Source organism: Vulpes lagopus, chromosome 18, assembly GCF_018345385.1.
Source record: "Vulpes lagopus strain Blue_001 chromosome 18, ASM1834538v1, whole genome shotgun sequence".
Lineage (NCBI taxonomy): Eukaryota > Metazoa > Chordata > Mammalia > Carnivora > Canidae > Vulpes > Vulpes lagopus.
The window spans coordinates 43,966,620-43,993,663 of record NC_054841.1 but is presented as its reverse complement, the minus strand read 5'-3'; the positions used below and the strand labels follow the sequence as shown (position 1 = coordinate 43,993,663).

Below are 27,044 nucleotides of genomic sequence, written 5' to 3'. Positions count from 1 at the left end.
AAGGCTAACTTCCCCCTTCCAAAGACCTTCCCAAAGCTCCTCCAGGCATGTTCTTCCTCGCTGCAGCACGCTGAAAAAAAAATCTAAGTTTGTACTCTGGTTGACTAAAGGGATATTCCTGGTCATCTCTCATCAGTGGGCTTCGATGCCTAAGAATACTATTTTATTAGGAGAGAGAAGTTTGGACTCCCATCTAGTGGGAGCATGGAGGAGTGGACTGCAGGGTTGTTTTAGTTGTGTAATCTTCATCAGCGGCCCTCCCCCTTGGCACCCCATGAACACACGATCTAGGTCCAAAACTCTTTTTCTTTGGAAGAAAGCTTCAACAATAACCCCGGTCCTGTACTCCCAAGCAAATCACCTCTCTAAGTACTCTTAGATGTTTAGAAGCTTCCATTTCTCATGTCCATTTCTCCCTGGCTTAGAATTCATGGGAGTTGACCTTGTGAATAGCTTTGAACAACAGAATGTGGCAGAGGTGACACTGTACCAGTGGTGAGTGTAGTGCAGCTTCTGATTGTTCTGCTGGAATCCTGTCCAGCTGCTATGTGAATAAACCCAGGCTAGCTTAATGGAGTTTAATATGCTGTGTGGCCAAACTGCTTTCACTGCCCCAGCTGACAGCTGGTCAACTGCCTAAGGCCAAGATATCTGGCTGCTGAGAGCTGACTACAGCTGCATGAGGAAGGCCTGCCAGGAGCAAAAGAACCGTCCAGTTGAGCTCAGCGCAAACTGCTGACTAACAGAACCAGAGCTGAATAAATGGGCCTTGGTGTAAGCCACTAAAATGTAGAATCATTTGTTACATGGTGAAAGCTAACTGATACAATACCATTCCTCTGAGAGCTGAGCCAAGATCAATTAATGAGTCCTGAGGATGGTTAGTCATTATTACTTAACGTAGGATGCTTTGCAAATACCTATAAAATACTCTGCGGAAAGGAGAATTCTGTGGTCAGTCTTGAAAGCCCTGCTCTTGTACTTCTGATATGGAGAGCTATGGCCCAAATCAGCATATTTAGAGTTTGTGGAAATCCTGCATTCAGAAATAAACACACAGTACCTTAGCCTTTCTTAAACACTGGATTAAAGAATCATTATTTCCGCATAATACCCATGGTGATCTTCCTTTAAATAGTGTTCGGAGACAACAGTGTGGGAGATGCTGCTCTGGGTCAGTTAATGAGCCTTGGTTTCCAATCTGTAGACCACAGGCCCACTGAGAAGCCTGACTTACTGGAAATGTGGGTGGGCATCTGTGCATAGATGGTGGAGGAGTGGTCAACACCCTCCGTGGCCGTCAAAAAGGAATCCCCACTCCAAAATAGATTGGGGATCACTGATTCCAGACTGCCTGGTTGCTTCATGGACTTGTGCTTGCTGACGCCACCAGACTGGCCACGGAGATGACGTGACGTGTCTCCTGGAAAGAGCTGAAATAAGACAAGTGCTAGCTCCAGAAGGTGGACGAGCTGTTTGGCAGTAATTGCCAAAATTCTATATTTACAGAAAACTGGCACTTCGTAAATACCAAGCTATGCTATTTATGTAGCTGTTTCTCATCAATATATGTGGGAATTCTGTAATTAACACGCGTGCTATTCAAAGGCTTCCGGAATCTCAGACAAATGAGGGTAACAGATAGAGCCGGCTGAGCCCAGCAAACACCACCAGCCCCCAGCTCCTGTTCTGTCACACAGCCCAGCTGCTCAGACAAAGCAAAGGGCCAGAGCAGGGCCCAGGCCCAAGTGGTGATCAGAGTCTGGCCTAGTGGCCTTCTCCTTGGGGTGTAGATAAAGGAGTGCTGAGGACAGACCCTGGTCACTCAGGGGTCTAGATACGGAGGAATGCAAAGCCTATCCAAGATCCCAGCCCACTTAGTACTGGACTTGAGGTTGGCTGACACTTCCCTGAGAGCATGGCCATAGGCCCCATGTCCATTCTCCAGGACACCCTAGCTTCTCTGGCAGCTTATAGGCATCAGGGGGTTGTATCTAAAGCCATATCTAGAATAAAGGCTGAAAACCCTGATCAGACATCATGTCCATCGATCAAGCTTAGAGTCCCTTCCAAACTTGCCATTCAATCACTGTCATGGGACAGGAGCTCTCTCCGCTGCCACCTCCACTCTGAAGCCTTCAGACCTGGGGTCAAACTCCAGCTTGGATTCCTAAGCTATGTGTCCCGCAAGTTGCTTAATTTCTCTGTGCCTCAGTTTCCTCACCTGTGAAATGGAGGAAGATAATACCTACATCATATGGGGCAAGTCATTTTACATCTTGGAGCCTTACTCCTCCATTGGCAAAATGGGAATGAGAACACCACATGGCAGGACAAACTAATGCACACACTGTTAGCCTTTCATTGCTGGGTAATGTTTCCCAGTTCATATCTTACAGGTTGTAGAACTCTTGGGGGTGAAGACAATGCTTATCTATCCCACCCTGTGTTCATTCTTCACTGGTCATTTACAAAGCTCCCAGTAAGTATTTCTTCATTTGATTGAGCCCGAGGTATTATGCATGCATTAGTCTAAACGTGATGTAAGAAATTTGTTCCCATGGACAAATCCTCTGGGCCTTGGTTTACTCAATTATAAAATGGGGAGGGTGACAGACACCCAGGTGGGGGGAGGGATCAGAGGAGAGGGTATGCAGAAGACCCCAGCACACTTCTCCCATCAGTGCCATTCCCTTCCTCTTTCTCTCCTTGGTCTGTGAGCAAAACAACTGGACAGCTGGATTTGTACATTATTTATTCACACCTGTCACGTTTCCTTCTCCCACCTTCCCCTGCAAGCCTCTTAGTAGAAGATAAGTTCCTAATGACTTGGTTGATTGCTTTTTTGAACTTCAGGGAAACTCTCATGCACCTGACTGCTGCTAGGCCCACCTACAGCTAAAAAATACAATGGGCATCACTGTCCTGTAAACCTGGTGGCCCCCTTACAGCAGTAACCTGTCTACTCTGGTCCCAACCTAGGGCCTGTGGGCTGGCACAGAAGTGATGTGGATGCAGTGGGCCACTGGCAAACTGAGTCTGGCATCACCTGGCATCTTGCCTGTAGCCATTAATAATTACTTTGGGGGGCACTGGCTCTTGTTTCTTTACAGGAGTCCTATTCCCTGTATAGAGCCCTATGGGCCTCTCTTCTGCCCATGCTGGTCATGTGACTTGATCTAATCCCAGGGCCATGGAGACATGCTCGTTCTCCCATGACAAGAAGGTACAAAGCCTTTGAGAATACCTGGTTATACCCCAGGGCTGAAGCTCCCAATGACTGCCTGTCGTGTGTTAGCTGGGCAATATCAAGACTCTTGCGTGTTTCCAGGCTCCTCAGAAGGGGCTGTATCATGGGGAAGTCACTTGGGGGCTTTTACTGTACAAACTATGGTTCTCGGAGTCTTTTTGTGGGGGAAGGGTGGATTTGGGAATCAGACTGGACCTTGAGAATATTTTTCTCATTTAAAGTTGAAGAAGCAAAAAGTAAATAAATAAATAAAGTTGAAGAAGTCAAGATCCCAAAGGGCAAGTGACTTATTCAAATTCACAGAGCTGGTCACTGGTAGTTCTGGACAGAAGGCCCCCCACCACTGAACCATCATGGAACTCAACAAGCTTAAGATACTGACATCCTTGCTCAGCCATACCCTCCCTCCTTTGGTGAACGGCTCCCCATGTCCCAGTGTCAACACCCAATTACCCCAAAGACAGAGAGAACTCCTGGCACGCAATGGATTTGAAGACATCCAAAGGAGCATTGGCTAACTTATTGACACCCAGCGAGCAGGATTTCTTTGCATCTTGTTATTAGAAATATCACAGTGGGGAAATACTGAAGTATTTCCATGCCTTACAGTGCAAGACACTCTCCTCCCTTCCCTTTCCATGCTGCTTTTCCACGCCAACCCCATCACTAAATCATGTTATATGAATACATTCACAGAAGAGCATTTCCCTTCCTTTCCAAGAGTTTTTTTCTTTTTCTTTTCTTTCCTTTTTTTCTTTTTTTTTTTTTTTTTTTAAGAGGGCCAGGTAATTTGATAAGGGATGACACGGTAAATTATCTCTTCAGTCATGCTGAGCTCTTTCTAGTTTGAATAGATTTCTCTCTGAGATGACTTGTTTATTTATTATAAGAAAGGAGACAAGACAATTCCCTTTTTTTGTTTTTTGGGTTTTTTTTTTTTTTGCCATTTTTGGTATAGAAAACTTTTTGCCACCAGAGCAAAAAGTGTAGCAGAATGTTCAGGCAGCTGGTCATCAGTGAATATTCACAAGTGAGCCAGGATTGAGATGTGGGTGATGATCTGCATGAGACAGTAGCACAGAGGGTCCAAGTACAATCAGGGGGTTTGATGAACTTGAAACATTTGAGGAATAGGAGGCAGATATGTGGGGTTGAAGTGTGCTTCGGGTGCAGTGAATTTGGAGAGGTCCGAAAGGCCAAAAAGTGCACTTCTGATCCCCATGTATGTTTTTAAAAGACACCAATGTGTACCGGAGGGGGAGATCCTGGCCCAATTGAGAGATGATAGATGGTAGCCTTGATGACAGCCATGCCAGAGGAGGTGGAGAGAAGGGATGGGATGGAGACACAGGTTGAAGATGGAATGGCCAGGACTTGTTGATGGTGTGGGGGGAGGACAGGAATCAACACTGATTCTTGAGTCCAGCTGAGCAACAGGGGGAGTGGATGGTGGTGACAACTGCTGAGGTGGCCAAACTAAGTGGCAAATCAGTTACAGGGGAGACTGGAAAGCAGCTGTCTCTTAGAAATTCATAGCTCCAATTCAAACTATATTCTCACTCCATGTCAACCCATGATGAGTTGCCAAGGGAGATATTACAAGCACACACACACAACCTTCTTTTCTCCAGAATCCCACTTTAAGTATTTGTGCCTAATATGTTAAAAATTATTTCCAATTGTCTTTCTAAAAAGGGTAACAAAATTCATAGATATGTATCTGTGTGTTGAAAATGTCCATTTTGATGCCTAATAGCCTGGGGATAAATCACTCTCCAGGCCCTGCCCTCTACTGAGGAAAGTAATGGATCTTGCCTCAAGCCAACTCTGTAAAACCAAAAAAAGTGATGAAGTCAAATGAACTTGGGCCTGTGTCCAGGAGAGGATGAGAGGGCCCAGCAAATGCCAAAATTGCTGGTCACATCACAGCTTCAGATGCTGAAAAGTGTTACACTAACTGCCAAAAATACATGTCTGCCTTAATCCCTGCAGTCCCCAGCACAAAGGAAAAGACAGTTCTCATAACTTCAGGAAGGGAAAAAATAGATCCTTAGGCTTCTACCTTTGTACATAAGACCAGAACCATCAGAGCACCAATGAAATAGCTGACAGGACAGATTCCATGAGTACATCTGGAATCTACTCACTGGCAAGGTGCTAAGGATACATCAGGAGAATCAATGAAAAGCATTCCAACCAAAGGCCCACGAATGAGGGCCACATTTGGACCTAATTTGCATGCTTGCTTTGAGATTTATAGGTGAAAAAGCCTGTCCCCAAGAAATTTATTTTCAAACCATTCCTAGAATTGATGGGAGAAATGTGAAGAGAACCTTAGGAAATAAAACCCTTGAAGAGAGTGACATAGGTTGTCAAGGACCCATACCTTTACGAGGGTGAAGAGTCGGGTAAGTGGTGCCATGTTGGGCCTGGTTTACAGTGAGTGGGAGAATTGATGGTTGACAGTTTATTTCAAATGTCCAGTTACCAGGGTAACTGGCTTCAAATTCCCCAGTGAAACAGCTAGTAAGCACAGGAAGGGCAAGTTATCTTTGGGGGTCCTCAAAGCATAAGAAAAGAGAGTACCAGCAGCAATGGGAACAGTTCCAGAAAATCTTCAGGAGCCTTTGAAGAGACCAAGAAGTTCCCTGGGATCTCAGGGAAAGGGAGAGTTCCCAGTGGAATCCTGGTGTCTGGGGCAAACAGGCCTTTCTCATCACTAGGTCCACCAAGCTGAATGGGCTTAGGAAACCAAAGACACATTCCCAAAGCCCACCTCTGCTCATTCTTAACTGATAACATGTTTGAGTGCCTTTCACTTGTGGGCACTGCCTTTTGTTGCTGAAATAATGGCCAGTAGATCAAGGCCAAAACTTGAGAGAAAGAATTTAGCTTAACAGAGTTAGAGAGCATTGTGATTATCATTAACGATGATGTTTGTTTGGTTGCTATGTCTTTGTGCAAATATTCAGAAACGACTTTGACTCACTGTGAAATAGACACATCTCTGTGGGGGAAGGTCTCTGCTGTCACTGATCTTTGTAATGCGCAAGCTACCTGGGCAGCATGGACATCTGGAGAAAAAGGCATGCCACTCAAGTAGGAAGCCTCTCAGTTCTTGTCTTAACTTACTCATTCCTGCCTTGGATACTACCGTGTCCTGAGCGTTTAACTCAGTACACTTCTCTCAATGAAGATCTATCTTCAAAAGACCATCTCATTTAACTCAGGATTGATGAACCCCAGAGCCTTTGAAAGCATCATATTATTGCCATTGCTTAACTCTTAACAGCTTAGTGCGCTAAGATACTAAGCCCATTCCACTCACTCATTTACTTACACACTCATTTACTTACACACTTTCAGTGAGCAACTCCTGCATGCAAGGCACCATGCTGGGTGCTATGGGAATGTAAAGCATGGTCCCAGCTCGCTAACACTCATATGGGAAAAGGGGGAGAGGTAAGATGCACGTTACTAATAGAGGGCTGCCTAGGAGGCAGATCTGAGCCAATGTGAAGTCCCCGTGTCCTTATGGGAAGTAAGAGAAAGCTGCAAGGAGATGACATACAGCTGGAGCCCATAGGAGAATTACAAGGAGACTAAAAATGATGGGGAGCTGGCCAGGAACCAGGGGCATAAAGGCTCCTGGGATTACTTGGGCAGTGAAGAATCTGTTCTTGCCAAGCTATAATATGCCAGTATACAGAAGAAAAAAAGACTGAAAGTGGTTGACACAGGGATGGTGGGGAGACTCTGAAATAACAATATTTAGGACATTGTTAAGACAATGACTAACAATTATGAGCACTTCCTAAGTGCCAGGTTGTGCTCTAAGCACTAAGATAGCATCTCAGAAGCTGGTAGTTATCCTTGTGCTACGGAAAACTAAGGCACAGAGAAGGAAGTTAACTTGCCCAAGGCTATTAATGTACCCAAAAAGAGCGGTGAGGCTGGCATCTGAACCCAGGTTGTCTGACTCTGACACTCAATCCCCTCCCTTCCAAGCCTGCTTAGCCCTTTGCTGGTGGGGGATTTGACGGGGGGAAGAGTTCTGAGCGTGACCAAGACATTGCACTCAAGACGGTGATCTGGTGCGTATAGTGTGCATAGTGCTGAATTTTGATAGAAAGGAAATAGTCTGAAGCCAGGGAGATAATTCTGAGGGCCACCATCCAGACAAGAGGGGACCAAAGACTGATTCAAGGTAGAGCAATGAAAGTAACGTGATAGCTATCGTTTTCTTGTTCCTATTACACCTGAGGCCCTGGACCAAGCATGTTACCTGCTTCCTCTTACCTTGCAGTAGGACTTCTAAGCTGTTAGACTCATTTGCACATACAAATAAGGAAACTGAGGCTGTCTGAGTCATAACAGCCATGCAGGTAGTCTATGGCAGAGTCAGGGCTTGCCCTCTTAACCATCGCACGAATTTTCAGAAATGGCAGAACTAACAGAATTTGGTCAAGTTCAAAGTCAAGTTTAAGTTCAAGTTAACTCCACAGTGCTGGAGGGAATGCGTGGAAAGGACTAAATGCTCTAGGACAAGACAGGAGCCATGTGGGGGAAGGGAGAATGACATTGCCCACCTGAGGAGAGTGTGGCCAGGTCTTGTTCTGGAGACACCAGAACACTCCACACAGTTCACTCAGTGAGAGCAACAACAGCTTGCTCGGCTCCCTATCAACCCAAGTGGGTTTGCATAGCCCATGGAGAGCTCCAGGACAGTCTGCCAAACAACTGGCCTCAGGAGTTCCCGCCCGGGTGAACTCATGCAGAGGACGCCTGCTGGCATCTGACTCTGAAGGTGTTGCTGGGGAGACAAAGCAGGGAAGGCTGCTGGATGGGATCTGCAGGATTAGGTCAGGATGTGGGCACAGGTGCAAGTCCGCTCCTACTTGGGGCAGCCTGGCTGGTTTGTGTCACGGCAGACACTGTCGGTGCCTGCCCTGGTCCTTGGCACTCGTGGTTCTGGCACACCAACCATACAGCTGCCATCTACTGATCAGGGCTTTGGAGCAGCTCAGCTCCCATGGAAGTGCAGGGTCCCCACAAGATCCCCACACCTCAGTTAGAGTAATCGGAGGGGCAGGTACACCAGGCTCCGCCAGCCCCCCTGGGGTTATCCTCCAGGCACTGTGACCATATTGTATAATTGGCCTCACCTCTCTCCCCCACCTCCTCTACACGGTGTTTCCCAGCATCATCCCTCAAAGGAAGCACCTGTCCTGGACTCCTTGTCTCAGGGTCAACTTTTTGGGGGGATCCCTGCCTGAGACTCGCGTCTTGGCCACAGGAGCTCCTCTGGTATAGATCTGGGTTGGAAACTGGCTCCTCAGATTGTGGAACAGGCTTCAGAAGCTTTTAGGCTTTAAGGTCAGGTTTTCTGGTTAAACTTGGAACTCCCATCTGGAGTCTCTACATCATACCGGAGGCAGGGTCAGGGTGGGAGGAATGATAGATGGAGGAAATAAAAAACAAAGTTCCCTCCAGAGAGCACTTATTCTGTTGGCTCAAAGCATGATAAACAGTGGATCTTATACTGAGGTTCTCCAGAGAACAGACTTATCAGGAAACTACTGACAAAGATCCACACCACTGGGCATCAGCACTGAAAATACACAGAGTATTTTCTGATAAATTAGAGCCCTTAATTGACCATTTGTATCCAGAATGACTTGTTGAATATTTGTTAAATGCTAGCTCTCCAAACCAGGACACAAGATACATCCAAATTGCAGTACCTCGTTGTTTACTTTGCTCTGCTATTTACACTTTTCAAAGGAAAAACTACTACAAAATTTCAAATAGTCAACACGTAGCCACTGTGTACAACTTGTGACTGCTGGCAAAATCATCTAAGAGGAACACATAAATAAAATTTACTTACCACGTAACAAAATCAATGAAAAAAATAGAGACAGTGGGGATGAGTGAAGCAAATAATAGATAAATAAGAAGAGGAGCATACAGCAGGCTGTAGGTGTCCAGCCTCCATGGGTAAACATTAGGTGTCTAAGTCGTGTGCAAGCTCACTGCCTGGGGCTCTTCATCGGGGCCAAGTTCATATTGCCTGCTCCAAAGCTCATTCCCCAGCTCTTTCTATATGACATGAACCACAGGGATAGGAGATGAAGTCATGTCACCCTTTGGTCTGTGGGTGGCTCAAAGGGACCAGAGTCTCTGAGTTCTGCAATTCCAATTGTAGAGAGGGACCTCATTTCCTGAACAGGAAGGGTAGACTGTATCCATTCCACCAGTGCCCCAGAAGCAGAACTGGATCCCAGGATCCCAGTGCAAGTTTCATCTGGAAGCGGCGGTTCCCAGAAGGCAGCAGCAGACAAGCAGGAAAAGCAGCTGGGGAACACTGGGCAGCTAATCCAGGTGTCATTCAGCATGGCACCGCTGGCCACCTAGAGCTTCTTCCTGCTCCAGCAATTCTGGTAGACCACGCAGGACACAGGTTTCACTTAGCCCCAGTGAGGCATGAGGGAATGTAGAGCTCCACCCACCAAGCCCACTCCATCTGAGGGCTACTTCTGGGCTGTCCTGCATTCTGGTAGAAGGGGCTCTGGGGACCAGAAAAAGCCTGGGGCTTAGAAGTTGGAAGGTGGCTGGGCACATGCAAGTTGCGAGTACTAATGGGCCAGAAGTGGGGTAGGATCTACACAGTGCCAGACACTCTGTGGGAGCTTGGCATCCTGCCTTCCTGTATTCCTTGGAGCAACTTGATGAGGTGGGTGCTGTATTCACCTCCAGGGAGACATGAGGGAAACTGAGGCTTGGCAAGGCACAGCAGCTTGCCCATGGCTATGGAGCTAATAAATGAAGAACCAGGACTGGAATGCGGATGGAATTCATTCCAAGAGCGTGCTCTAACCCATCTTTGTGCTTTGTATCCAGCCCAGGGGTCCTGGGGAAGTCCATCTCCCAGGGAGCCCAAGGGATCTCATGGTTCAACCTGGGCCTTCTGAAGTGCATCCCAGGAGTGAGGACGGGAGGGGATAACTGATGATCTATTGAGACATAATAATTTACTCTTTGTGCTAATAATCCTCTCTAAATGCCGGTTTTAGCTTTGTGTTGACACTGACAAATTAAGGACATGCTCAGCACTTTTCTAAGAGTAAACAGCAAATTCCACAAGCTCTTCTAATAATTTCTTTCTTCCAGGGTGAAATCCTTTAACTAAACATGTCTGCCCAGTGAGTGAACTGCAGCTGGGACCTTGCTGACCAGATCGTATAGGTTCCTTTAAATTTCAAAACCCCCACAGCAGCCTCTCTCCCAGACATCAGGGCCTGGCCAAACATCAGCTGCAGGGAAGCCTCCCTGACACACCCCCTCTGGCTGCTCACAAGGACAGGGCTGTCTCCCAATGGGTCTGGCTCTGGTCTCATGACAGTTGTTTGTAACAATTTAATCACAGGTGAACTGCCCTTAGAGGGGTGTGGGATGGGGAGAAGGTGAAGATGAAAACCCTACCATTTACTGAGCACCAACTATGCACTTCCACTCTACAGATGTGGAAAGTGAGGTTGGAAGTTCTATGACTTACTCCAAAGTGCTGAGCTTGTGGGTGATACATGAATGTCCTCATTCCTAATCTGGGTGTCCTTCCTCCTCATCAAACATCCCGCTGGACCCTGGCAATGCCTTCTCTGCATCCCATTTTTTTGAACTCCTAAACTCAGGCTAGCCCTTAAGAGGATGGAGTGAGAGAAAATGAGTGAAAATATCAGTGGGGGAGACAGAACATAAGAGACTCCTAACTCTGGGAAACGAACAAAGGGTGGTGGAAAGGGAAGTGGGTGGGGGGTTGGGGTGACTGGGTTACGGGCACTGAGGGGGGCACTTGATGGGATGAGCACTGGGTGTTATGCTATATGTTGGCAAATTGAACTCCAATAAAAAGAAATTAAAATATATATATATACAAAAAAAAAAGAAAGAAAGGATCACTACAAAAAGAAAAAAAAAAAAAGAGGATGGAGTGAGGGAGCAGCACCTCTTTCTTCCTGTCTCTGCTTCTTGATTTCAAGCTGACAACATAAAAAGAAAGGAAAAAGATATTTGCAAATGACGTATCAGATAAAGGGCTAGTTTCCAAGATCTATAAAGAACTTATTAAACTCAACACCAAAGAAACAAACAATCCAATCATGAAATGGGCAAAAGACATGAAGAGAAATCTCACAGAGGAAGACATAGACATGGCCAACATGCACATGAGAAAATGCTCTGCATCACTTGCCATCGGGGAAATACAAATCAAAACCACAATGAGATACCACCTCACACCAGTGAGAATGGGGAACATTAACAAGGCAGGAAACCACAAATGTTGGAGAGGATGTGGAGAAAAGGGAACCCTCTTGCACTGTTGGTGGGAATGTGAACTGGTGCAGCCACTCTGGAAAACTGTGTGGAGGTTCCTCAAAGAGTTAAAAATAGACCTGCCCTACGACCCAGCAATTGCACTGTTCGGGATTTACCCCAAAGATACAGATGCAATGAAACGCCGGGACACCTGCACCCCGATGTTTCTAGTAGTGATGTCCACCACAGCCAAAGTGTGGAAGGAGCCTCGGTGTCCATCGAAAGATGATGGATAAAGAAGCTGTGGTCTCTGTATACAATGGAATATTCCTCAGCCATTAGAAACGACAAATACCCACCATTTGCTTCGACGTGGATGGAACTGGAGGGTATTATGCTGAGTGAAGTAAGTCAATCGGAGAAGGACAAACAGTGTATGTTCTCATTCATTTGGGGAATATAAATAATAGTGAAAGGGAATAGAAGGGAAGGGAGAAGGAATGTGTGGGAAATATCAGAAAGGGAGACAGAACATAAAAACTCTTAACTCTGGGAAACGAACTAGGGGTGGTGGAAGGGGAGGAGGCGGGGGCTGGGGGTGAATGGGTGACGGGCACTGAGGGGGGCACTTGACGGGATGAGCACTGGGTGTTATTTTGTATGTTGGCAAAGTGAACATCAATAAAAAATTAATTTATTAAAAAAATAATAAAGGCCTTCTAGGGCAGCTCCCTGCCACTAGTGCCTATTTAAATTTCTGTTAATTAACATGAAATGAAAATAAAGAATCCGCTCCTAAATCACACTGACTGCACTTTGAGTGCTCAGCAGCCCCACACAGGCCAGCAGCTGCCCTCCTGGACCATGCAGGCAGAAAGCATTTCCACCAGCACGGAAAGTTCTATTAAACAGGGCTAGTGGACAAAAGTTGAGTTGTTTCGGAGCCAAAAATGCAAAGGAACAGACTTTGAGAGACAAAGATCACCCTGGGGCGGAGGTGGACTGTGAGCTTTGACATGCAAAGCTGCCTCTTCCCAAGGCTGGTGTGAGGGGAGGGCAGAGGTAGGAGCCCCCTCCACCTCCTGCTGGTAGCCTGGCCTTTCTGCCCCCTAATAACTGGCCGTTGCAGCAAAGAGTTTATTCCTTGGCTCTTAACAAAAGCAATCTGGGCCCCAGGGAGAGGAGCACATCCAGATAAATTACTCCAGATATTAAAATTAAATAGCAGAGAGAACTGGAAGCAGCTCAGGCCACAAGGAAATGACATCCTTGGGTGAGACCCCTTCCAGGCAGCTTCCTCCTCCAGGACTGAAAGGGGAACAGAATGCTCAGAGGCATAAGGGAGCCCTTCCCACCTGGAATGTGGGTTCCCCCCACCCAGACGCTCTAAGAACACATCCAAATAAGTCAGCATTCACTTATCGCTCTGGGTGGAGGGGGTTGGTTTGGGGTTGGAATCCCAGAGCCCAGACTCCTCTTGAAGGAGCTGCCCCTCCCTCTGCACCTGCTGAGGGAGGCCTGTGCTTCAATCAGGCTGACTTAGTTAAGACCTGACCCAGGGGAGGGCAACCCATTGGCTGGCTGGTGATCCATGGTCAGAGGAAGAAATGAGCCAACTCCGGGGCTGGGAATTAAGAAAGAGTGAACAGTACAGGTAGGGAGCAAGCAGAGTAGAGGTGCCAGCATGGAACAGAGATGAGGTGGAAAGGGGGAATGGGATGGACACATCCAGGTCACCTAGGTGCTCTGCCTGCTGGGAGCCCTGGGAACACAGCAACATTGAGGCAATATGGAATCACCTAGAAAGAACACAATTCCAGAAGGAGCCTCGTATTTGATTAGCTCCCTTTCCTCACATCTCCCTCACTTTGCAGCACCTGTATTCCAAGGGCCTTCCTCTGATGCCAACTGGTTTGCTTTGCAGCTTTGGAGAGCAAGCAGGTCTCAATGGAACCATAAGACAGAAATTAGCAAATTCTCTGAGTTTAAAAAGCAGGCGGATCTGGGAGTAAGATGGAATCTGGATTCCGGCTCACAGAGCCAGGTTCCCTTAAATTCCTAGACCAGATTAAAAAGTCCATTGGCTAGGAGGAAAGAAATATGGACAGGAGCTGGGGGTTTGGGAAGATCCCCACACTTGGGATCCAGCTCCAGATACCATCCTACAGAGACGCCACAGGGATGGCCCTTGTTGCCATTCCTGGAGAACCTCCACATGTGGGGGAGCCCTGGCTTGATCAACGAGCACAAAAATCCTGCCTGTGTGGGAAATATCAGAAAGGGAGACAGAACATAAAGACTCCTAACTCTGGGAAACAAACTAGGGGTGGTGGAAGGGGAGGAGAGCGGGGGGTGGGGGTGAATGGGTGACGGGCACTGAGGGGGGCACTTGATGGGATGAGCACTGGGTGTTATTCTGTATGTTGGCAAATTTAACACCAATAAAAAAATAAATTTATTATTAAAATAAAAAGAAAGAAAAATCCTGCCTGTAATTCTGAAGTGCCCCACCTCATGTAGAGCCCACCTCCTGTGAATACACCTAAGCCCCTAAAATGGCACTGGATATTAGCATGTAGTGAAGATGGATATGTGGAAAAGGGAGTCTCCACCACTGGACAGAGTGGGCCTAAGGTAGAATGCCAGACACCTGCCCCCAGTGGCCCGTGCATTCTTTTCGCTGCCTTGGGAAGCCTGGTGTGGCTTCCATGGTGGCTGCCCTAATGCTCGATGGAGAAGTCCCTTCTGCATGCACAGTTGACGCCCAAGTTTCCCGAGGGTCTTCTCCAAACACAAAATAAAAAACACTCCAGGTTTTATCTTTAATTTTTAAAAAAGATTTTACTTATTTATTCATGAGAGACACACACACAGAGAGGCAGAGACATGGGCAGAGGGAGAAGCAGGCTCCCGGGACTCTAGGATCACACCCTGAGCTGAAGGCAGACACTTAATCGCTGAGCCACCCAGGCATCCCATACCCAGGTTTTAGAATACAAAGATGGACATGAGAAACATTCTCATTGCTATTTATTTCCTGGCTGGTCCATGGATGGGTCTAAGCTGCTGGACCAGTTAAGGAGCCCCTCTTCCAGCCAGACTCACTTAGCAGGAATTTGTCTTCGTAAGGGCTATCGCTTCATTTTCAGAAGTGTGATCCTTTATATCACCTCCATGCACACACATGTAGAAATATCTGTCTGCTGGAAGAGGGGAACTACATTAAAAATGGGAAAAGAAGGCTTGAAGCTTAGGAAGAATATTTTTGAAAGCTGACAAGGTACACAGACAGTATTTATTTCTGCAATGGAAGTGGACTTCTGAAGGACAGACCCATTTTGAGAATGAATTTAAAATATTGATTATTTAAAGTTTCTTTTACTAGATGAAAAAATGTGTAGCTTGGTTTATAATCTCAAAGATTCAACTATCTCCCAGTGGGATAATTAGCAAATTTCACAAGATATTCCTAAATCCACAATTATTCACAGGCTTCTTCCTCTATTTAGGGCAGCCTCCGTGAGTTTATAGGTTGTAAATCTCCTCACAGACAGAGGATACTGCTTTTAGGGTCTAAACATTATAATAATTTGGCTACAAAGCAGGTTCTAAGACAAGTGTATTTTCTTGGGGATATTTACTGTTGATGAAGTTATACCAATGATGGATTTCCACACTAGTAAGGAACCCATACATGAAGAATAGTCAGAAGGAATAGAAATACTTTTTAGGGCAATCCCAGAATTTAGGGTTTCTGAAATCTACAAAACCGGAAAGATCCAAGGGAAAATTCAAGCTACAGCATTTGGAAAGTTTAGCTAGAAATGGCTATTTGATTTTCACGAAGCTCACACACAAGAGGAAAGTATTTGACTGAAAGTAAAGGAGAAAGAGAAACAAGCTGTGATAGCTAAGACTTAAAAGACAGTTTTGTGGCATCCCTCAGAACCATCCGTGTCCACAGAGCAAGGGCCAACCAGGGCTGAAGGCCATGAGCTTTACGGAGCCCCACAGGAAAAGAAAAACCTTTGGGGCCAGTCTGGAATGGGGAAGTTGGAGTTTGAGGGCAAATGTGACGTTAATCAGGTTTCAGAGTGAGATACGAAAGGACGGGGTTTCCCAGCGTAGATCCGAAATGGCTGTCAGTGAGTCCCAGTGAAAGGACAGCCCCATGGTCCTCTTCCTGGGACACTCTGGGGTGATAGGACACACCTTTGAAGTCTTCACCTCCATAGATGGGCAGACCCTGCTCTTCAGGGGCCCAGAGGCAGCTAGATGTCATTCAGTACCCTCTACCTGCTTCTCGATCCCTTTTCCCAGGCCTGGAGTGTTCTTGGGGTACTGGGACTCTGAGACTTCTGCCCAATGACCCTGAGCCTTTTTCTGTGGCCTGCCTGGGTCTTCATCACCTGACTAGAGCATAGACCATGCTGGGTTCTCTCTGGCCATGCCCGTCCCTACTCTGTAGGCAAGGAGGGAAGGCGAGATCTGTTTACCCTCACTTCCAACTCAGCAGCTGAGTCACCTCATGGTGCTTCCCAGGAAAGGCCTGCCTCCCACCTTCCCAGATGTCCTGCACTCTTGAGTCTATGGGTCTTTGATCATGGGTTTCCCTTTCCTGCCTAGAGTTCTTTCTCTCCCATCTTTGGAGAATGCCAACCTAATCCAATCCAACTGTACCTCCTTGGCTCTCCCGCAGCACACAGCACAGATCATGGCCAGCACTTAGCATGTGGCAGGAGCTGTCCATAAGTGGGTTTCCCCATAAGGCTGTGGGCTGGTGCAGGGTGAGGCTCTATCTTGGGCTTCTGGAGGGGTCCAGCCCAGCACAGCTGTATGCAGGAGCTCAGAAATGCTTTCCAGGTGGCTAAGAGTGGGGAATCTACACTAAGCTCCTTGCAGCTTTGACTCATGCGTTCATCTGGCCCCCAAAACGCCACAGGTTGGCCCTGGCAGTGCTCCTTCTGACATCCAGGGATGTTCATCTAACAGTTCCTGAACTTCTTAAGAGCTTCATGGTACATGAAGGGGATAAAAAGAGCCTCTCATTCTTGCACTAAACTGTGCAAACTTTGTTGTTCAACATGCCAGACACTGTACAAAAAGGCTTCCTCATGAGGTTTCTGTCCTTATATCCCTGAGGGCAGGATAACACAAGATTTGGCCCTTGATCTTGGGGGAGGGCACCAGCAGGCCCATCCTGCCCTATGCCTCTGCCACATAAGAGGTACCCCCTCCCCATCTCAGGTTGGCTCCACCCTGCACCACATGTGTGTATGTATATGCTCCAGGCAGCCAGTTCAAGCTCCTCCCTCCAAGAGGCAGATCTAAGGAAGAGGCCCATACAGGCATAGGCCATTTGAACAGAGAATTGCAAATGTCCATGTGCCAAGAGTGTGGTCTTAAAGGGGCAGATGCTGACGTTGGTCCCTGGACTCCTTGTGTCTATGCGGGGCCCAGGGCTGGAGCTCCCTGTGGTATTAGATACTAGTGATGACAAAGTGCTAACCTGCTCGCTCGTGTGCACTCTCACAAGGGATCATCTAAGGGGGATTTACCTGTCTTTGTCTGCTTTGCCTTCATGTCCCTCCCCTGAGAACTGTATTATCATGGAGACCGGAGTCCTTATGGACACTCTTGGCTCACGAGGTGCCAAAGCAAATACACTGTGCTCTGCCTTCTGTTGGAGGCATTCCCACCAGGGGAGGTGGGAATAGGGGCCTTACCTGCTGCAGGTGACAACTCCACCTTGGAAGGATGGAAGCTCAGGCTGTTTGTGCTGGGAGTAGAAATCTCCTGTCTCAGCTGACAAAGGCCTCCGGGTGCTAACGGCTACAGGGAACTTCTGGGTCCAGCTCAATGACTAGGTCTCCTCAGCCCGGAGACAGGGGAGCCTCCTTAGTGCCAGCAGCAGTAGCTGGCATCTACATTAACTGTTCTGCATGTGGGGCACCTGGGTGGCTCAGTGGTTGAGTATCTGCGTTCGGCTCAGGGTGTGATCCTGGGGTTTCGGGATCGAGGCCCACATCAGGCTCTCTGCATGGAGCCTGCTTCTCCCTCTGCCTTTGTCTCTGCCTCTCTCTCTCTCTCTCTCTCTGTGTCTCTCATGAATAAATAAATAAAATCTTTAAAAAAATTGTGTGACTCTCCTTAAGGGCAGGGAGGATAGCAAAGAGTCCATTTTATGTGAGGTTTTCAGAGAATGTCTTTGCTAAAAAAGAAAGACTTCTCATGCCTTCTCTTCAAGGGGAGGCTTCTGAGGGGTTGGGACAAGCAGAGAAAGAGCTGACGAGCTGACTGCTTCTACTGTAAAGGGAGTCAGGCTTAGGGCAGCTACTCTGTCCAGGGAGGCTAAACATCTTGTCAGAAGCCACAGACAAAACAAGCACAGTGGAACCGGGCTCAAACCCATGCCAGGTCTGCCTCCAGAGACCAGGGTGTGCCCATCAGCCCTCTCTGGGTATGGACTGAAAAGTAAGGTCTTTGTCCCTTGTCTGAGTCAGGGTGGGTTTGTGACTATAATGCAATCTGGTGGTAATGACGTGTGTGACTTCTGAGGCCAAGGCACTACAGGCCACAGTGCTTTCTCCTTGTTCACCTAGTATCCTTCTCCAAGCCCTAGGCTGCCACACAGAACCATGACAGAGAGGCCACACAGAGGTTCTCCGGCCAACAGTCCTCGTTGAGCTGGTTCTTTGTTCACACTCTCCCAGACAGCAGACGTGAGAATGGAGAATCTCTGGCCCCAGGGGCTGGTGTCACTGCCTGCTGTCTGAATCACTCCCTCCTACGTCCAGGTCCTATGGCATGGCATTCCCTCCGTGACCTTTCTGAACTCCTGACTCACAGAACCCATGAACAACATGGAGTGGTTATTGATTATATCACTAAATTTGGAGAATTTGTCTCACAGCAATAAATAACCAAAATGGAATTAAGAGCATTCTGGAGGAGGGTGAATACCATAGAGACAGGAAAGCACAGTGATGTACCTAGTCCAGAATTTGGCCTGGGTCTCTCTGATCCTGTGGCCACTCCTTAGATAGATTTTCATACATGCACCCTTGTTGGGAGCCGTGTGCCAGGAAGGGGTTAATGGATCTAGCAATGGCTCTCTGTTGACTCTTCCAACCTCGGCCCACCTGTCTCACCCTTGTTGTTGAAGGCTTGTGGCTCAAGGGCGCATACTGTTGCTATCTACTGTGAAAGGACATGTCTGGAGAACTAAGCTTAAAATATCCTGCTTGTTAAACAACCCTGCTTTATAAAAGAGTGAATAATACAAATAAAGTTGGCATTGTGGCTGAATCCAGCCACATGTCCCTCCTGCTCCCACTCTGTTTATGTCTCTTTTCTTTTCCTCATTCCCTTACCCTCATCCCTGGACGGTTGTCACCCCCAGCGCGCGTGACACACCCTCCACAAACTCTCTGAACAGGGACAAGGAAAACTGAAGGTCTCCCATCCACTGGGTCTGCTGAGGAAGCACTAGGGCAGTGGTGGATATTAAGAACCAGAGCAGGTGCGCCTGGGTGACTCAGTGGTTGAGCATCTGCCCTCAGCTCAGGGCGTGATCCCAGGATCCTGGGATCGAGTCCTGTATTGGGCTCCCCGTGGGGACACTGTTTCTCCCTCTGCCTGTGAATCTGCCTCTCTCTGTGTGTTTCTCTCATGAATAAATAAATAAAATCTTAAAAAAAACACACACACACAAAAACCAGAACAAACTTCTGTTGGTTGCATCTATAGGTCAGACACTGCATCATTTCATGACACAACATGAAATCCATTCATCTAACAAATACTTTGTCCCTACCCCATGCCACAGACAGGTCTGGGAAAGAAGCCATGTGCAAAACAAAGTCCCAGTTCTCCTGAGGCTTCTGTGTGAGTGAGGTTGATGGACAATAAACAAACAATGAGAGCATATTATGTCAGATAGTGATCAATGGCATGGAGAAAAACAAAGCCCAGTAAGGGGAAAAGTGATGACATTTTAGAGAAGCTGGTTAGGAAAGGGTTCCCCAAGAGAGTGGCACTGGAGAAGAGAGCAAGTCTGACAGTGGAGCCCAGAAATGGGCTCTGAAATGAAGGGAAGAATATGTGCAGGTGTACAGGTCTTCCAGCTCAGGAACCTGCGGCCTTCTCCAGAGGGCACATCTGGAGACTGTCCTTCACAGGGCTCAGGGCACCCATGCCAGGTGTGCACCTCACTGATCACCCACCACTGGCCAGGCCTCCCTCTGGACCCTCCAGGCAGAGCCCCGAGAGGGGTACTTACGCATAGCACGTGGAGAACCACCGCCCCCTGTCTTCGATCTTCGTTGGTGAAGATGTCATTGGGGAATTCGTGCAGGGCTGAAGAATGGAGAGAGAACAGCAGCTCAGAAGAGATGACAATATTTTCAGGGCTGGAGGTCTGGGACGGTGTCCTCAGTCCTCATTTTATTTTATTTTTATTTATTTTTTTTTAAATCTTTTTTTTTTTTTAATTTTTTTTTTAATTTTTTATTTATTTATGATAGTCATACAGAGAGAAAGAGAGAGAGGCAGAGACACAGGCAGAGGGAGAAGCAGGCTCCATGCGCCGGGAGCCTGATGTGGGATTCGATCCCGGGTCTCCAGGATCGCGCCCTGGGCCAAAGGCAGGCGCCAAACCGCTGCGCCACCCAGGGATCCCCTCAGTCCTCATTTTAACACAGAATCCTTGCACTTGGATGAGAAAAAATTTACCATCTTAATGTTTACATATCTCTAACTGGAATTTAGTGGTTCCTCCAGGTAAGAAGATAGGCAACAAACCACAGGAGTGTGAGAAGCACCGGGGACTCTTCCTCCAACAGGTGTTTTCATGATACATTCTACTGTTACACTCATGGCAGCTCTCACTCACCACTTCAACATGGGGGAGGGGGCAGGTTCAGATCACCCCTTGTGCTTTAAAGTATCAGTGAAGAACTACATGAACCAACTGCATGGAAGTTTATTTTCTAATATTCTGACAACTTCATTTCAATATGATCAGTTTCCTGTTTGTATGCTAGTATATTTTATCACCTGCATCAAGAAATGTTTTTCTGAGCAGTGGTCTGTAGGCTTCATTCATTACCAAGGGGGTCCCTGACACACACAGGGTTAAGGCCCCTGCTCTAAATTATCCCTTATTTCCTTCCCACCAGGACTGTGTTGGCTTGGGGCCTTAGGCTTTGGAATGGTATAATACCCTCCTGCTCTTTCATTCCTTTTTTGAAGATTTATTTATTTATTTATTTATTTATTTATTTATTTATTCATAGAGGCACAGAGAGAGAGAGGCAGAGACACAGGCAGAGGGAGAAGCAGGCTCCATGCAGAGAGCCCGACGTGGGACGTGATCCCGGGTCTCCAGGATCACACCCTGGGCTGCAGGCAGCGCTAAACCGCTGAGCCACCCAGGCTGCCCCTCATTCCCTTTTGGAACTTGACCCACATTTGCCACCACTGAACTGGGTTATTAAGTACAGAGCTGCTCGTGCCCCTCTCCTTGCTCTCAAAACCTTCCCTGCTATGAGATAAAAGCTCCAGTCTGTACACTGGCAGGGCCAAGCTGGTCCTGGCTGTTCCCCACCAGAACTTCTCTTCTGCCCTTTTATACTTTGCATGTACTCAGTCACTCAATTACTAGCTGAGCAGTTACTGTGCTCTCACTGCTGGAAATTTGACAGTCAGCATTGTTACATGTGCTCTCATATTCTTGCCAGACAGGATCATTTGCCATTCCTTGAGCGAAACTTGTATTTACTTTCTTTTTATATCTCTATCTGACAGATTATACCACTAGCCTGGGATATCCCCCATCCCCAAATGGTCTCTCTCTGCCTCTCATAAAATTCAATCAGCTTCATGGCCAGGGCTTTCATAAGGCCTTCTGTGGGACCCATGGCTCTCCTCTCTGGAAGCCACATCAGACCAGGCTCTGTGGGAAGCTGTGCAGACTACCCTACCCTTAGCCCCATCTTCAACAAATGTGGCCAGCTGATGAAAGCAGCCTTTGTCTCAGAGCTCCATGAGCTCTCTGTCCTCCTCCAGCTCACAAGCGGGATAACCAGCACCAGCCAATGGGGAGGATGTACAAGATGACATCTGCTTGCCACTTGTCTTGCTTTGGGTTTCTCCCCAAAGTAGACCCCCTCAGCCAAGGATTTGGGGGTACATAGTTTATTTGGAGGTGATTCCTGTACACACCGTGAGTGAGGAAGGGGAGGAGGCCGGGGAAGGAAGGGAGTCAAAGATAGTGACATTAACAGGTGAGTGGGTGATGGCTCAGGACACCTGGGGCCCAGTCCTGCTGCAGACCCAGAAAGACGGCACGGAACATGCCTCTGGTTTGCAGCTTTTTGGCCACAGGATTTGCCCAAGACACAAGCCTTTAACTATTCCTTGAAAAAGTTCTGCTCTCTGCTTCCAGGGCCACACTGGATAAAGACATTGTGGAAGTGGTGGTGGTGAGGTGGCCAGAGTATGCACCTAGCATATTAGGCACAAGTCACCTGTGCATGTCACTAGTGTCACCATGCTTGCTAGTTCTGTCTGATCCCTCATCTGATGAAATGGGGGAGATAAGGAAAGACAGGGATGTCACGATCCCCCTAAGTGGCTTTCCAAGCTAGAGTTGTTCCAGACAGGCTACACTGAGTCTTCCTAATCAATAGATGAGAAAAATGAGAGCAAGCCTGGAGGATTTCACTTGGAAGATCAAATGACACTATAGTCTGGAAATTACCAGGAGGGACAAGAGTTCAGAGAACAAGCACTGCATGGATTCTAGCCACTTTACTGAGGTGTCTCCATTCTAGCATCTTCCCTCTAGCCTCATGTTCTGGCTGCTGTGCTCTTGTCCCATGAGCAGAGCCAGAGGAAGCCCTCCAGCCTTCTACTTCCTCCTTGAAACCTCCCTGCTGGCAACAGGGCCCACAGCAGGCTGGACATGGAGAGACCTAGCCTTTACAGTCCCTAGTCATGCCTTGTCTGTCCTTCCCTCCCCACCTCCTGGCTCTCCCTGTGCACATGGGATATCTTACACTCTTAGGACATGCTTTTTCATACTTTCTCCTTTGAACTTATCTTTGAACTTACCTGATTAAATTTTAGTCCAAATAACCATCCCATGGCTCTCACATTGCTTTCCCCTCCCCAAGTTATTCAGTATGGATACAATGAGAAATGTCCCTTTCTGTCCACTTTCCAAACCCAGGACACTGAAAGTCTCCATGGGCCGCCCTTGTGGTGGGGAGCAGGGCAAAGGCAAGGATAAGAAAGATTCTGCAGGGTGGGCTGGAGACTTTTCAGACCCGACTGGTTCCCGCGTTCACCTGGACTTGCCCAGACCATGTGTCCCAGTCCTTGATTCTGAAAAAACCACCACAACCATCCACATCTTTGCAACTTTCTCCTTTCTGACATTCCTTTTCAGTGCCCAGGGAGGTGGGGCTTGGGATGGGCTGTCTGGTGAAGGCTCTGATGGACTGATGGCCAATGACAAACCTGTGCAAGATGACGCATTCACTGAGCACCTGCTCCTGGCAGGTACCATGCCTCGCCCTTCACACCCACTATTTTGTCCTCACAGAAAGCTTTCATTCCCATTTTGTAGACAAGAACCCAAGGAACAGAGGAATAGATTTCATACCGGAGGATCCCCAGCTGGAGAGCTGCAGAGCAGGGGCATGCACACAGCAGATGCAGGCCTGGGAACGCCCCTCGCTGCTGCTTGCCTGGCTCCTAGCATCTATCAATCTTACTCTGCTAGGTGGCCTCTTTCTTCTTGGGACTTCTTCCAGATAGGGGATCTGATTAGATCTATGTTCTGCCCCATGAACCAGAGTGAAAAGGTAGGCTGTTTTTTTTTTCCTTTACATTTCTCTGTGTAGCTGCTGTACAGCGTTTCCACACTGGCCAGTCCAAGGTTTAAATGTGACCCTCCTATTGCCCTCCTACCCCTAGAGAATCAGAGGCAGGACTAGTATGTTAAGTTCATGTATGGATCACAACATCCATCACTCTTGAGAAACTGAAGCCACCCTGTGATGAGTGCCATGCAAAGCAAGCACGTGGGGACCACTTGTCATCAATGAGGAGTAGAGGTGGGTATGGAAGTGGGAGCTGTGGTATGTTCTGTCACGACATGTGGAAGACACCTACTTCTTTACTGCTTGCTCTGAAGGCTTCCTACATGAGGAATAATGTGGTTTTGAGCAAAAATGGGAGGGTAGTGTATGAAGGGAGCAGAGTCCATGGTGCAGCAACCCCACCACTCTGCATCTGCAAGGTGTCCACTTTGTGCCGGCTCCATCCTCCCTGCTTCTCTGTGGCTTCATCTGTGAAGTGACACAGGGCCCACAGTGTAATGATTCAATCAAGGGTACAATGTCAGTAAGTGATACATTATGTTCTGAATCCAGGCATTTTGATTTTAAATCCACCTGACACTCAACAAACAGCCAAGTGGATGAGTGTAATGACCGTGAATAAGTGGACCCACTAGGTTTCATGGTTTGACTGGGGAAGGGTCTTGGCAGAGGTCTTTTTTTTTTTTTTTTTGGCAGAGGTCTTGATGCCCAGCCAACCCTGGGACCTGGCTGGAGCTCTTAGAGAAGACTGTGCTGGGGGCTATGCCCTTGGATGAGGTGGGACCTGCAGAGCCAGTGCTGGCTCAGGAAGGGCTAAGGCGCTGTCCGAAGTCCTGGCCAAGCAGGCCACTGGCGGACTTCCTCATGAAACTGAATGTGGCTGCTCAGTGGCTGTGATATGGGGTAGGTGTGTTGGAGGTTGGTGGGATAGGCAGAGGAGAGTCAGCTAAATGTTCTCAAATCAATCTGCTTTAAGAACAACAAGATTCTTATTTGGTGGTTTCCAGCAATGTGGAAAGAATGACCAAGTTAAGTATTCCCCGGGAATCTTCTGATGTGGATCCCATCCCGGCCACTTATTCATCACAGGTCCCCTGTGAAAACATGTATCAGGCTGGTGATGAAATTATAACAATAATTTCAAAGACTTAATGCACAATTTGCAAAGAGGGATGCATACATTTTATTTTCCTCCTATAGGTTCATCACCTTTTGATGGAAGTCACAAAAGATTTTTAAAACTTGAGCTGGAGGCCCTCTCTTCTTGCCCTCCATGCAATAGCCTTCCTTCATAGGTTCTACAAGCCTATGTGTGAGGTTGGATCCCTCAAGAGCAGACCTTGAGACAGAGATCTGAATGTCAGCAGTTTATGTGGGAAGTGATCTTACTACAGGAGAAGAGGGAGACAAACCAGGAAAGGGTTGATACAGTATGCTCAGACTTGCTGGGGCCCCTCTGAGAGATGGTGTAGAATATGTTTCTGTGTTGTGCACACATGCGCATCCATCACTGTTGAAGGCTGTCCTAAACCTAGGACTGACCCTTAACAGTTCTCAGATCTGCACTGGCCAAGTCAGTGTGTTCGTGGGACCAGGGAAGGCCCCAGACAGAGTCACAGGTACATCAAGAAACTGCCTGAATGTTTGTTTGCCATCTGAAAAATGTCCTGCAATTCCTCTTCATTGTTCCCTCCAGGCTAAACTCAGGGTATTGTCAGTGCACACAGCAGGTATCCAATAAGTGTCAGAACACTAAAGGAAGCAGACCTTGGATGCAGACTGGGAAGAGAGTATGTCTGTCTTGTCCACCTGGCCCAACAGGTCAAGAAAAGGGCTGCCAGCAGCAGCAGCTGAGCTCACTTCCTTGAGGCCAAGCAAATGTGGGCACAGACTCTGAGGCCCCAAATACACTTGAGAAATGGGTTTTCAGAATAGCTGCAGCTGTCCAAGACAGGAGTCTATAGACACAGGGTGGCACGCTGGACTAGAAGACTATTCTCAGTGCTTCTTGGCCTCAGTTTCCTCATCTATAAAACAAGGTAGGGCTGCTAGAGCCTCCTGAAGAGCTAATGGCAAAGCTGATGTCATCCCAGCTGCCTTCCATCTGGGTGTACTTCTTGACACCCAAATCCAAAGAACTAGAGGCATTTCTTAGTCAAGGTGGGAGTGGATGGTTACCATCTTTAGGAACCTCACATTGTCCTTGGGCTGTAGGTTAGATTTTGCAAAAGGGCCCAGTGTAGAGAATCAGGTGTGGATTTGGATCCCACCTATATATATAATTACTCACGGGTTATCCTTTCCTCTCTCAGAGCCTCATTTCCATCATCTGTAAAATGAGTGTGTGAATGCCAGCTTTGCAGGGTGGCTGGGAAGAGTGCAGGCAGAGTAAGTGAAATGCCTCCCACCATCTTCCTGGGCCACATACTGAAATTCTTTGTAATTATAACAATGATGGAATGCTGGTCCAGCCTGGGGACAAGTACAATTTTTTCTCGTCTTGGGAGTCAAAATCCACCTACTGCCAATTCCTGCCTGCTTTGCACTGGCATCTGTTTCTCCAGGGTGGTGTTTAGTCCAAGGGAGCTACATGAACATGTGTGCCTCTCGGTACATGCCTTCCTGTGTTCAGGTTGTGTTGGAGCCAAATAGCCCACGTGCATGCTGAGAAGAGCTACACATCCAGTGGAAGGTTCCCCAAATACCTTCAAAATCCTCGAAGTCTCTTTCTGCTCCTCTCTTTCTCTCTCCTCTTAGTACATCTTGCCAGCTCAGGGAAGCTAGCAAAGGCAAGCAGTGCTGTTCCCATAGAAACCACAGAGCCCTGAAGGGAGTGGATTCCCCTTACCAAGGCAACAGCAAGCAGTCAGCTGTCCTGCTTCTCCTGGCTGCTTTCCTGAGGCCTGAGTTTGATGAGTCCAAATGGAGGTTTGCAAGGGATGGAGGGTATTTTCTCTTTCATTTGGAGAAAAAAATGTAACAGGGACATTCATGGTATCTGTAGACCTATGCTCTCATTTTGATCAAATGGAGCCCCCCAAGGTGAAGAACCAAAAGCTCAGCTAGCTTAACACATCTGAGTGCAAGGAATAGAACACTGGCATTTCATCCCAGGGGCCTCTTCATAACAAAGTACCTCATGCATCTTGTTGACTGGCCTCTTGGGAGCTGCCCCAGGAATTTTGGGTTGACACTGCCCAACTTCTCCCATGCATGATGGTGACTTCATGCTTCTGCATTAGACACCTTCATCTGCTCCACCCTATAAAGCCTCCTGCCTCCTCTTCCCCTGGTGTCAACATTGGGAGAACACTGTCAGCCAGCTGCGGTGGTACTTGGCTTCCCACAAAACCTTCCAGACTCTTCCTGTGGGGCCCTTGTCCTGTGTAAGTACCCAACAAGTGGTTTTCTAGCCCAACTGCAGTCACCTTTGATTCCCATATTGTGAGCTCCCTGCGGACAGGAACCCTGCATTTTTCTCTGTGGCCAGTACCCACTGGGCCAGGAGCCATGAAACAGAAAAATAAATATCAAGTGAAGACAAGTGTGAACAAACTTAGAGGGACTTTCTCCCAGGGGATGGTTTT

The 27,044-nt window shown here is 47.6% G+C and overlaps 1 protein-coding gene across 1 annotated transcript in view; it reads right to left on the bottom strand.

Moving 5' to 3' along the window:
* The window catches only part of SLC24A3 (solute carrier family 24 member 3), a 482,065-nt gene that overhangs the window by 172,043 nt on the left and 282,978 nt on the right, over positions 1–27,044 (bottom strand). Inside the window, exon 3 of the mRNA XM_041732814.1 lies at positions 19,851–19,927. Within this exon, the coding sequence (XP_041588748.1) occupies positions 19,851–19,927 (77 nt within the window). The remainder of the gene's footprint in view (positions 1–19,850; positions 19,928–27,044) is intronic.